Source organism: Ipomoea nil, unplaced genomic scaffold (genome assembly GCF_001879475.1).
Source record: "Ipomoea nil cultivar Tokyo-kokei standard unplaced genomic scaffold, Asagao_1.1 scaffold3314, whole genome shotgun sequence".
In the NCBI taxonomy this organism is placed as follows: domain Eukaryota; kingdom Viridiplantae; phylum Streptophyta; class Magnoliopsida; order Solanales; family Convolvulaceae; genus Ipomoea; species Ipomoea nil.
The window spans coordinates 6,130,589-6,143,587 of record NW_017619742.1 but is presented as its reverse complement, the minus strand read 5'-3'; the positions used below and the strand labels follow the sequence as shown (position 1 = coordinate 6,143,587).

The following is a 12,999-nucleotide window of genomic DNA, read 5'->3' as shown; positions in this document are numbered from 1 at the left end:
CACGATTAATGGAGATACGTACCCCGAGTTGGTAAAGGAGTTCTATTGCCATTTGGTAGCCACCAAACGGGGGGACAAGTTGGAAATCACCTCCAAGGTCCGGGGCAAGGAGATAGAGCTCTCCGAGGGCCGCTTGGCTAAGCTCCTAAAACTGACCACTACGGGTGTATCAGACTATGACCGGAAGGCTTGGGTCAGTACCCGAGACACGGGGTACACAGACTACCTCGGGTATTTGTTGGGAAGAGAAGGCGGTTTCACCTTGACCACAAGGCCAAACAAGAAGTTGCTGACCGCCGAGCAGAAATTGCTAGTTATGATTGTGTCCGACAGCTTGTTACCCACTAACAACAAGAGCAAGGATGTGGGGAGCTTGGAATGCACCTTTGCCTATTTTCTTAAGCATAAGGTCAAGTTTAACTTACCCGCCCTAATGTTGAAACAATGGAGTTCTGTAAATCCAACAACCGGCTCAGCTTACCCTACGGGATGATCCTAAGTTGGATCATGGAAAGAAAGGGAGTTGACCTAAGCCGGACCGAAGCCAGACCCATGGATGGAATGGTTTTCAATGGCCAAAACCTCCACCGCACCGACATCTACTATGTCGGAGAGGGACAGTACATCACTATCAAGGAGGTTTGCCTGAAACCCTCGGAATAACGACGAGTGTTGGTTGATCAGTTGGAAATCTCTAACAAGAAACTGAGACGAGCAATGCAAGAAAGCGGAGAACAAGAAGAGCAGGAAGAAAAAGCGAGCCTAGCCAACCTGAACCCGCACAAGGAAGGGAAAATACGGGAGACCAAGACGAGATGACCATCAATGAGTGCATCCTCGCACAGCTCACAAAGCAGAATCGGATCATGGATGACAGATTCTCGTCCTTGATTCTCGTGACAAGCTCATTGGACCGGAGGGTGGCCGCAATCGAAGCCATATTAGGCACAAGTGGAGCTTCAGGCTCAAGAGTAGGAAACCAAGGTATACCCCAAAATCTCAAACACCACTTGCCACCGACCCAACCAAACCCCACTCTACCCTCAGGAAATGACACGTTGCAGCCACATTTCCTTAACCAGGAGGCCAAATGCGTAACATTTAGGGGTGAAAGAGTAAAATCCGTGTCTGAGCTTCAGGGACGAAGCCTCTTGTATGGGGGGGGGGGGGGGGGAGGGTGTAACACCCCGTGTTACGGCCTCTAACCCGGACTAATTATTTAATTGATTACCATTAATAATAATTAGAAAGGATTTGATTTGGGTTAGGATCCCCTTTAATTAATTGAGGTGGCCCACCATGGATCATGGACCTTTATCCTTAAACCAAATCCTTAATCCTATAAGGAATAGGATAAGTGAATCCTTACTATTCAGACCCTAGTTAGGACTCATATATATATATATATATATATATATATATATATATATATATATATATATATATATATATATATATATATATATAGGGATTTAAGAAGCATTTAGAAACCCTAACACAGTTAAATCTACCACACAAGATATTCCCAGGAATCCCCCTGCCACCAAACGTAGGAGAACCCACGGGAAGAAGATCTTAGAGAAAGAACCTTAGTAGCCAAGGATATTGAGTAAGGCTAAGAGGTAATCCATGTCTCAACAAAACCTATTTTCCTTGCTATATCTTATTCATTAGCTCCTTTGATATATGATTATGTGCTTGAGTCTTGATAGAGCTTTGCCTAGGGTTTATATTGTGTTTATGCGATAATCTCGATGTTTATATGATGATCTTGATGCTTATATGATAATCTTGATGCTTATACGATAATCTTGATGCATGTTTATGTGATAATCTTGTCGTCCTCGTATTTTGATTTGTCTAGAGCCCTTTCTAGGATCGATATATGGTTTCTTGCGTTTCTTGATGTTCTTGCATAATTTGGGAATTGAGTATTGAGTCTTGTTGTATTAGGAGCATGAATCTAGGATTTAATTGTGTTGAAGTCTTGGGGTAAACCGTTGTAATGTTTCCGCTTGTTGTTACGTGTTGGGATGTGTTTAGTCCCGTCTTGCGTGTTAATTGAGGAATCCCCAAGTTGGGGAAACTTATGTCTATCGTGTTATTCCAGTGGGGGGGGGGGGGGGGGGGTAAAGAGTCCCCACCACTTACCTGCCAAAGCTGCCCAGAATTCCAGTGGGCAGCCGCCGGCGACCCGCTGGAATTCTCGTCGCCCCCGGCGGGTGAAGTCTTCCCCCGCCGGCCACCCGCTGGAAGGTGGCCGGGGTGGTGCGGTTTGGTCCCGTTTTGTGTTTTCCCGTGCCCCGTTGTACCCCGTCGGTGTTTGTGAGTCTAGTTTGATGTATCGAGTCTTGTGTGTTGCATGTGAGTTGAATTGGTATCCCGTTGGCCTAGGAGGAAGTTGTATGATCCCGTAGGAGTGTCGTGGGTGGATTAATGTCAGTTGTTATGGGTGAGTTATGTTGGATTACGTGTTCCCTGATGATTTCCCCTTGTTATGTGTTAATGTGGGTTACTTGCTGATTGGCTTTGATGTTGATGTGCATGATGACCCAATTGGTTGCGATCAATTGGTTATAATGACTATCTGATTGGTTGAGAACAATCAGGTATTAACCCGATCGGTTGAGAACGGTCGGCTATACGTGCAGTTTGATTGGTTGAGAACAATCGACTGTTATGATAATAGAGCTGTGGTCCATAGTTTGGTTGCATCAAACATATATACTAATAGGGCTGCGGTCCATAGTTTGGTTGCGATCAAACATTTATAATAATAGGGCTACGGTCTATAGTTTGGTTGCGATCAAACATATATGATAAGAATGAGTTGCGGTTCATTGATTGGACTTAGCTTAGTTAGTAGTAGCCTGCGTGCCTTGGGATTGTATTGAATATTAATTTGAGGATTTCTTATGTTTAGTTAGGCTAGCCTGTGCACAAGTTATCAAACCTAGGTGTGGCATAGCACCCCGACTCTCATGGATAGCTTCATGCTCTGTTTGGGATTTAATCAATGAATTCACCTTCATTTTATAAGTTTTAAATACTGTGAAATTTAGGGGTGTTACAACCTAACTTTCATTGGTCCACACACATCAGAATGTATCAACTAAAGTGACTCTGACCTCTTTGGAGGAGGATTAATAAAAAAAAGTGTCTTTAAAAAAAAGTGAAAAAATGTGGTGGGATTTATCTAATTATGACTGGTGGGTAAATATGCACAAGGACTACCCGTAGGACCACCCGGTCGGTCTACTGAGAAGTACTCGGTCGGTCCGCTAGAATCAACAATCGGCCGGATCCCAATCGCTGGTGTCTGATTGCGTCACTCGCTGTGAAGAATGAAAATCCTAGTGATGGTTAAAGATGCTCCAGGATTACCCGTGGTTTCGCACTGGCAATATCCCACCCAGTCAGCCCGCCAAAGCCACCCGGTCAGACTGCTACGTGACCCGCTTTGTAAGTTGGAGGGCTTAGCTTACGCTACAAGTAAAGGATATCCACTTGTGCCTGCAAGGAAGGTGGCTGATAGCGTCTAAGAGTGATGACTATGTCACCTAAGCAATTAGTCTACGTGTAGCTGCAGAGCGACTGATTGAGTAGACCAACGAGAGCGCGCCACATCAAGCCGACCACTTGCATATGGAGCATTTAATATGTATTTGGAAATGCTTGGCAGTACATTTAGAAACATTGTGACAATGCATTTGAAAAAAATGCATTGTTAGTTATTATATGCTAATGCACTTTCAAACGTTTCTAATTGCACAATTGTAATTACATAAATACCATTGTGTTTTTTCTTATTTTTCAATCGTTAGATCTACTAGATTGATGATTAGGATTTGTCCACACTTCACACCTAAAGGGTTATTCTCATGGAACCAAACTATATATATATATATATATATATATATATATATATATATATATATATATGTAGATATAGATATATATGTATGCACAATCATAATTCCATATTGCAGCTTTGCTATTTGAATTCCATGGTTATGTTGGCGTAATCATATATGCGCCACTTTTCCAAGTTCAATTCCTGCAACCATTTTAAGCCTAGCACCAGGCCACTTGAGGGCCTCGAATGGGTAAAACATACTACGCATGCATTATATTAACCAAGAACTTTGTCCCTTGCATAATCAATTTGGTATATGTACAGCAACAATCAGTGGCGGACCCAGGAATGTTTTGCAGCGGGGGCAAAATATTAGCAAAATTGATAATTAGAAAAAAAAAATGAAACACTTAAAAAGTATATCCATAAATAATGTTGGATATAAAAAAATTATAAAACACATCAAAACATTATAAAAATATTCATAACAAAATATGAATATAATCAATTTGATAAAATAATTTGAATAAAAGATCCATTATAAATTACACATCTCATTTTTTTTTTTTTGGGTAAACATCTCATATCATTATTAATATATAAATGAAGATTATATTATTGTGTTGAAACAATATGTACTATTAATAATAGTGAAAATGTGAAAAGGTAGTGTTAATAGTGGAATAATAAGAAAAGAAAAATATTCATAACAAAATATGAACATAATCAATTTGATAAAATAATTTGAATAAAAGATTCATTATAAATTACACAACTCATCATTAATATATAAATGAAGATTATATTATTGTGTTGAAGCAATATGTACTATTAATAATAGTGAAAATGTGAAAAGGTAGTGTTAATAGTGGAATAATAAGAAAAAGAAATGCTGACAATAGATAGAGGAGAATCAAACCCTGGCCTACATTTCGTCCACCCACACGCTCATCCAACTAGGCCAAGCTAAACTTTGTTAAAATTTCTCTATTTTATAATACTAATACTAAAACTTGTACTATATATACACATATACATACAAAGGTTATATAAGGGGTGTGGGTGGGGTGAGTGGGGGCAGCTGACCCCACTGCCCCCACTGTAGGTCCGCCTCTGGCAACAATTGCATGTAACGAGTCACCATTACTGACATACACCCGAAAGGGTGGCACTGATGTTGTGGATGCTCAGATTCAATTGTTATGCGACATCACATCATATCGGCGGCCGGGTTGAATGAAATATAATTCTGAGTAGTGCTAGCTAGCTACCGCGATCGATGAGTATTTGGACCTGTGAGTCCGCCACTGCTCCCCATAACCCAATCGTTATATCGTGCACCGCGATGCATAATCGATTATGCACTGCACGTTAAAACGGTGTCGTTTCTGCACTTATAACGGAGTGACACTACAGTGTGTCTAAACCGACACTGCCTCACGTATTATTTTTATATTATCAAATGAAACTGCAGTTATATCAAAATAATAATGTAGTTGTGGTGAAATGAAACTACAGTATATATGAAATGAAACTGAATAACATTTCACATATTTGAGTGTATATTGTACAATGAAGCTGTAATTATATTGAAATGATCATGTAGTTGTGTTTTAATGAAACTATAGTGTATATAAAATAAAATTAAATAACATTTTCACATATTTGAGTGTATAAATATTGAATGAAACTGTAGTTATATCGAAATGAAACTGTAGTTGTGTTGAACTGAAACTGCAGTGTATACAAAATGAAACTGAAGAACATAGTTATTTTTTGCGAAAATTCTGTTTCTTATCATTAAACAAAACGACGTCGTTTTGATGCGCGGTGCATGATCGATCATGCACCGCGGTGCACGATATAATTTGCGCCCCATAACCGCAACCGCAAGTAATTAATTTCACTATGGCCCTGTTTGGTAAAAAATTGGCCTATATGTCAATTTTAACTTCTTTAACCACTATTAATTGTTTGATTTAGTTAAAATATCAATGTAAGTATTTGGTTAATTAGCTTTTTGCAACTCTAAAATGTTAAAATTCAAAAAGTTACTCCAAACAACTTTTTCAATTAGCTTTTTGTAAAAAAGAAATTATACCAAACAGCTATCAGCTAACAGCTAATTTACTAAACACTTTTTTACAATAGCTAATGTTATCAACTAGTTATACCCTCTAATTAACACATTACCAAACACTTTTTTACAATAGCTAATGTTATCAACTAGTTATACCCTCTAATTAACAAAATCAGCTGAGCTGAGGTTTCCTTATCCTTGGTTGTTGGCCTATTTTCCCTTCTAACTATGTCAACTTCCCTAGGTATCATCTTCATGTTCCTCATCCTCAAGTCTTGTCTTGGCACACTTTTATTTGTTTGTCATAGAAAAGAATGAACATATATAAATTAGGATAACTAAATTTTTGTTATTTCACTATTTAATTAATAACATATGATTTTATCATTCAAACCTTTTGCATGCCTCAACATGCATGTAATTTTCTCTCTCTTATAAATTCTTTTAATTGAATGATTAAATTACATATTAGTCATATTTATTAAAGAGTGGAATAACAAAATTTTAAAATTAAGACTATTTATATTGTGACAATCAAATAAAAGTCAATGATGTAATTTGACAAAATTAAAAGAACATAACTAAATATGATAATGCAATAATAATTCAAGACTAAAAGTAAAATTTTATCAAATTGGGAATTAATCCGAAGTACCAATTATCATGTAAGATAGCTAGCTAAATTGTATTGGAAAAGAAATTTGACAACTAAAGACTTAACAAATGTTTGGTTTTACATGTAGCAGGAAAAAGGAAAAGTGTTCACTTCGATCCAAGCATGAATTTATATATAGATCGAGCTGAGATTTAAAAATTTAAAATAAAAGAATACACTATAAATATATATGTCTGTTATGTATGTAGCTAGAGCTTTGGATAATTGGATCGTTCAATTTTCTGGATAGAATATTTGAGCTCCTTTTGAATGTTCAACCTTGAAGGAGACAACACAATATCCTTCCACACTGATCCTTTTTGATAAGCTGGACTAGGATGTTTGTAAAGATCATATATGGAGTCTGCATTCTCGTTTAACCTCCCCACAACCTTCAACACATCTATCTCGTCCGGATCCACCAGTAGTGTCCTGTCCTTGTCCTTCCATCCTATCAGCTGCAATTTTTTCGATACAACGGAAAACGATACTCTATATCAGTAATTTGTGTTAGAATCAAACGCTTACCACTATGTCAAAAGCTATAGTTCACAGTGAAGGCGTAACTTTTTCTTTTTCTTATATACCGTTATCACATTTTCGAGAGGAGGGTGTTGGATTTGCCCTTCACCCGGCCTCCGTCCAACAATCCCCTTGCCCAATTGCTGGACTTGGCTCTTTACCGGCCCCAACAATTTTCCCTCCTAGCACCTGCCAGTCTTAACTGTACAACAATCCCTCTAGCCACCAATTTTTAGACTTGTTTCTTTACTGGCCTCCGCCCAGCAATTCCCCCTTCTAGCATCTGCTAGTCTTAATGGTACAGTTTTTTAACTCGTGACTTGACTCTAATATCACTTGTTATGATCAAGTACTTACCACTATGTAAAAAACTACAACAAAAAACAAATGTATAATTTTATTTACTTATATACCGCTACCACATTTTTGAGATGTAGAGATGTTAGACTTAGCCCCTTACTGACATTCATCTAATAATCCCTTAGTCACTAATTATTGGACTTGACTTTTTACAAGTCTCTACCCAATAATTTGGGCCATACAATATCGACAATATCAGCAAAAAGAAAAGACTCCATTCCGATGATTATGTTATGTACCTTAGTAGGGCCTTCAAGATCATTTGTGCTGTACAATCTTGCAACATCTACTAGGTTGCAGTATGTTGTGAATGCATTGGCAAATCTCTTGTGGGATTTCAGCTGTGAATTCACCCTCACTGCTCTTCTACACATGATAGCTCTCCTGTCCATTCCAAAATAAACAAATATATAAATAAAGTTCTTTGATAATATAATGTTTCTTTAATTGATCCTATCCACACACTAATCAAGCATAATTATTGTTGAACTACTTTTGATGAAAGCCATGCATGTAAAGAAAACATCCTATGAGCAAAGCATTAGAAATCCTCAGATATAATATCATCTCACTTTATATCCTACTGTTAATTTAATTACATTTCAGGCACTAACTAAACTCCGCTTTGTAATCCGGCCTAATCAGTAAAAAGACCACAAGAAAATAAATCAGTATAAGTTGCTCATAGCTAACTAGCTCAAACACCCACAACGAGCCAAACTTGAAACTGGCCTTGTGGTTATCTAGAGCACTACCCGAGGATGTGCACTAGGTAAATAATCCAGCTTTGTAATCTTAACCGACAAATTAAAGACCACAAAGAGATAAATCAGTTTAGGTTGCCCATTGCTGACTGGCTCAAATCAAGAAAGTCAATAGGCTGCTTCGACAAGAAGTCAAACTCAAAACCTAGTGATTATCTAGAGCACTCACTACCTGATGGTACACTAGGTAAACTGATTTAGATTAGCCGACAGGCTCAAACGAATAAGATTAATAAGGTTACCTCTCATTCTTCATGCTTTGGCTTACGAAAAAATTCACAGTCACTATCAAAAAGTGTGCTTCGAGTGCAGATTAATTTATGAACAATTAGAATGTAAAGTATGTAGGTACCTTATGCCTCTAATGACGGCTAAATAAGCATCACAAACAACCCCAACCAGCTCAATTCTGTAAGGCCTTCTCTTCCTACTCCCATCAGTTAGATCCTCTTCTTCATTATCATCAGTCTGCCAATAGTTCTCCGTCACACTTCCATCTGCCTCAACTTTGTAGCCGTTCCCCATCCTGTAACGCCGCCGGTGCACATTTCTAGCCATTGTGATTGTCTGCACCACAAATGGCAGCCATGAGAGAGTCCCATCCATGATCACATCTCGCCCTTCGTTTAGCGCAGTCACTAGTAGAGATGAAGCTGCATCCGTTGATGATTGATGCACCTGATCCAAAATATATACAATAATAATAATAATTTTTTGTTTTTGAATGCTACTCACTCTATTACATTGTAGTATCTGTTCAAATATACTCAGAGTCAACAACGCCTCTACTGAGGCTGCTCAATCTCATGACCTCCTAACTCCCACATATGAGAGGTCACTACATGCCATCTGAGCACAAAGTGCTTGGCATAATAATAATAATTTAAACACTACTTAAACGAAAGAACAAATTAAGCATGCATATAGATATAGATATAGATCAGAGAAATCAAATCAGATGCGACGGAGGCCTCAGGTGTGGGGGTGGAGACTGATTTGGATCATTGGATTAGCTTAAATTAAGTGAAAATAAGAAAAAATGCTGACATTTTGATAATTTTCTACACCAAATTTAATTTTGTGGTGCGCTAAGTGCTGGTATGTGACGAACGAAGGAGTGGTCTGTGGTGCACTTAGTAGTAGTTTGTGCTACATCACAAAGTGTTGGTCTATGGTACGCTAAGTGTGTGTCTGTGGTGCACATAGAAATGCTTGATAGTGCATTTGGACTCAAAGCACCATCAAGAATATCTAAGTGCATTATCAAGCATATCTAAATGCACCCGTCATTATAGAAAATTACAAAATTGTCACCGTATTTTTTCTCATTTTTATTGATTTTTAATCGTTGATCTAAGCGCATCTAATAGTCCAGATCAATTCGCACCGCCACAATGACCCCTGCTGCACCAAAACTCAACCCTATATATTGGTATAGATATAAGTATTATGTGCTACCAATTCAGCAGTTTGGAGCATGTCATGATGGCCCCTATCACTCAAAGCTCTATAGATGACATCTGATTCTTTGAAGGCATCTGCCTCTATTATAACTGCATTTCCTCCTGCTTCAACCCAGAATGGCCTATATATAACCAAAACCAAAGCCAAAACCAATTACATGGCACAAATAACATACATAAAAACAACATATATAATATATGTGCAAGCTAAGTGACACTAGTTATTAGCTAGCTAGTTTTTAATGTGGTCTTACATACTCTTTGAGGATGTCTTTGAGAACAGTGCTTTTACCAGCTCCCATGCCACCACCCATGAAAAGGAGGACAGGGCTTCTGTCTTTGTGAGCCATGGGAACCATCACATCCGTACACGTGGAATCATCTGCAGAAACAAGTCCTATGGCTTTCATCTCCTCCACTAAGGTGTTGAACACCCTTGCAACCTTAAGATTCTTGGTCACCCTCTCAAATCTCTGCTCCCTTTATACATACATATATGTTGAAGAAAAGAACTTAATGACATATCACAAACTCATTAAACTATCACCAGTACAAAAATAAAGTTGCTTTTTGGGCTACAACATCAGACATGTTTTTCTTAAAAAGAGTCTCGCACTTATGACCCTAGACTATAAGGTTCAAGACATTTGTTTTAGTGAGAGAGAAATTAAGAGTGTGTACTGGGTAAACTTCACAACCACTATCCGATGGTGTGCACTGAGTAACTCCCACCTTGTGACCCTAGCCGTTAAAGGATCACAAGAAGGTAAACCAACCTAGGTTGCCCATAATTGAATGTTTAAACCAAGAAGGCCAATAGATAACTCTCACTGGATTCCAAGTCAACTTGGCTAAAATTGTCCCCGGACTTTAAAAGTTTTGTACAATGTACCACATGTAAGAAGAATAATCAAACAAAGATGTATAATTGGTTAATGACATAATAACTTGATGATCCATATTCATACTACCTAGTTGCTTCCATGACAATGTTTTTCAGCTTCTTTTTTGGCTCAGAAGCTTGATCAGCACTGACCAATACCTGCAAAAAAAAATTCACCTTAATTAGGAAAAGGATTAGTTACCCAAATTGCCAAATCAAAAAAGACATTATTATTGTACTACTTTTTTATTTATAAAGTTTAAACCCAACACATACACAGGACCGGCCCTGCCGCCCTGATAGTAGTTAAGGAAAACCGGGATCCTTCAAAGGTTGTTAGAGGCACATATACCTGAGTAATCATATTGGAAACTTGGCTCCAATGGAATGCAAAGTAACTAAGAATCAGCCTCTCCAACTCTTCCACTAGCTTTATAAACAGGGAATCAGCTCCGGGTTCATTAGCAAAGAAATTGTATATTTCTTCCTCACACCCTCCTGATTTTATTATATAATCTGCAGCCAATTTGAATAAGGTTGGACACTCTTTCTTGTCACCAAATCCCATCTGCCGAGCTGCAACCACATTATATTCACCCAAAACATAAATCAGCAATCCGTCACAAACGACTGAAAAACTCGCTATTTTCGACCACCAAAAAAGAGTTAATTTCAAACTTAATTCTCTAATTATTACTCATTTCCAATTTTAGTCATTAAGCTATCAAATTTAGTCATTAAATATTGAATCCTTCTTATTTTTAATTTACCGTTACCATCTACCATTGCGCCAACTATTTCTCTCACAAGTGAGAAACAAAACCCTTCTAGCAGCCCTATTGTTAGCCATTCACACACCGAAAATTTACAATGGATTAAAATTGGAGAGGATTCAATATTAAAAGTCAAGCCTAAAATTGAAAATAATAATAGTCCAAGTACTACATTTGGAATTAACTCACCAAAAAGTAATTGAAAACCAAAGATTTTTAGTCGAAAATGACATTTTCAATCACTTTGAGAATCCGATAAATCTCTTTTAGTGATTGAAAATTGAAAAATAACATTTCTAATCACTTTGAGGATTTGAAAAATCTTTTGTGACAGATAAAGGCAGGTTATTAGGGACGATAATCATATATTTTACGGCATCTTAATTAACTTTTGTGACGGAAATAGTGACAAATTGCAAATAATAATTACCTACATATTGAGGGAACCTTTCAAGCTTGAGGATCTGGCCGGATCCGGGCAGCACTTTAATTCTGGGCACGATTTTCTGGCCCCTGAATTTCCAGAGGCGGTAATGCATGGCGGCGGCGATGAATAATCCGATGGAAGAGGCTAAAAGGATGTGTGTATATGTGGGTTTTGCTGCAACGACGGAGGAGGATGAATATCCGAGGTAACTAATCAACTGCCATGAAGAAGATGGAGCAGGACAGGTACCGTCGACGGAGGGAAAAGGAGGGGGCGGCGGCGGCGGATCTGAGGATGAAACCATGTTATTTCCCATGCTGGTGATGATCACGCATTATTATTATAAATAAAAGAACAGATCGATCTTGAAGATTGTTGCTAGCTTAGGTTGATTGCATGTTAATTGACAGAGTTGTTTTGGGAGAAAGAAACTCGATCTTCCCATGCACTTCATCTATTTTTCATCATCGTCTCATAATCACCGTTGATATTAATTATGTACATATGAGAATATATATATAATAATGGATCAGGCACTAACGGATCTAAAAATTTTGTTAGTGGGGGGTGAAAACATAAAAACAAAAGGGATAGTATGAAAAATAATGAAACACTTATTAAATATAGTCATACATATTGTTGGTTATAAGTGAAAAATAAAACACATAAAAATTTTATAAAAATATTCATAACAAAATATGAAACATAATTAATTTGATAAAATAATTCAAATAGAAAACACATTATAAATTACACATCTCATTATTAATATAAAAAAATTTATATATATATATATATATATATATATATATATATATATATATATATATATATTAGAAGGGTTTGCTCTAAAAATAATCAAAACCAAGGTAGTTTTCATGCCATTTTAAACTTAAATATGCAAGATAATCTAACCACAAACATAAGCAAAACACAGCAGAAGTATATATATATATATATATAAAAGGCCAGAAAAAGGGAGTGCTATGCCACGCTCACACCATTGTGAACGCACAGACAAAAACCATCATCAACAATCTAACGTATTGTTCAACATAAGGGGCACACAAGCCCAAAACACAACTAAAACTGTCTGGGAGACTAAACTAGTCATCTCTAACGCGCTCGCCGATTACTCAGGACCTGAAAAGCACATAAGGAAATGGGACGACGCCCGGTCAGCGAATATTGCTGGTAACCCATCAATACGCGTCAA

At 37.5% G+C, this 12,999-nt stretch overlaps 1 protein-coding gene across 1 annotated transcript; it reads right to left on the bottom strand.

Moving 5' to 3' along the window:
- Window positions 1–6,791: 6,791 nt before the first annotated feature.
- LOC109169505 lies at window positions 6,792–12,140 on the bottom strand. The gene is made up of 8 exons (XM_019318377.1): window positions 11,787–12,140; window positions 10,936–11,159; window positions 10,672–10,742; window positions 9,959–10,180; window positions 9,696–9,822; window positions 8,590–8,915; window positions 7,713–7,857; window positions 6,792–7,049 (listed from the first exon to the last, which is right to left on the bottom strand). The coding sequence occupies exons 1-8, from the start codon at window positions 12,097–12,099 to the stop codon at window positions 6,801–6,803; spliced, it is 1,677 nt and encodes a 558-aa protein (XP_019173922.1). The 5' UTR covers window positions 12,100–12,140; the 3' UTR covers window positions 6,792–6,800.
- Window positions 12,141–12,999: the final 859 nt, after the last annotated feature.

Bases quoted from the DNA above. Each gene is read 5' to 3' on its own strand.
- LOC109169505 (XM_019318377.1), bottom strand. From the start codon at position 12,099: ATGGGAAATAACATGGTTTCATCCTCAGATCCGCCGCCGCCGCCCCCT. The intron at 10,743-10,935 runs GTATATGTGCCT...TTTTTTTTGCAG, and splicing joins TTTCCAATATGATTACTCAG to GTATTGGTCAGTGCTGATCA. The intron at 10,181-10,671 runs GTAGTATGAATA...GTATGTATAAAG, and splicing joins ATTGTCATGGAAGCAACTAG to GGAGCAGAGATTTGAGAGGG.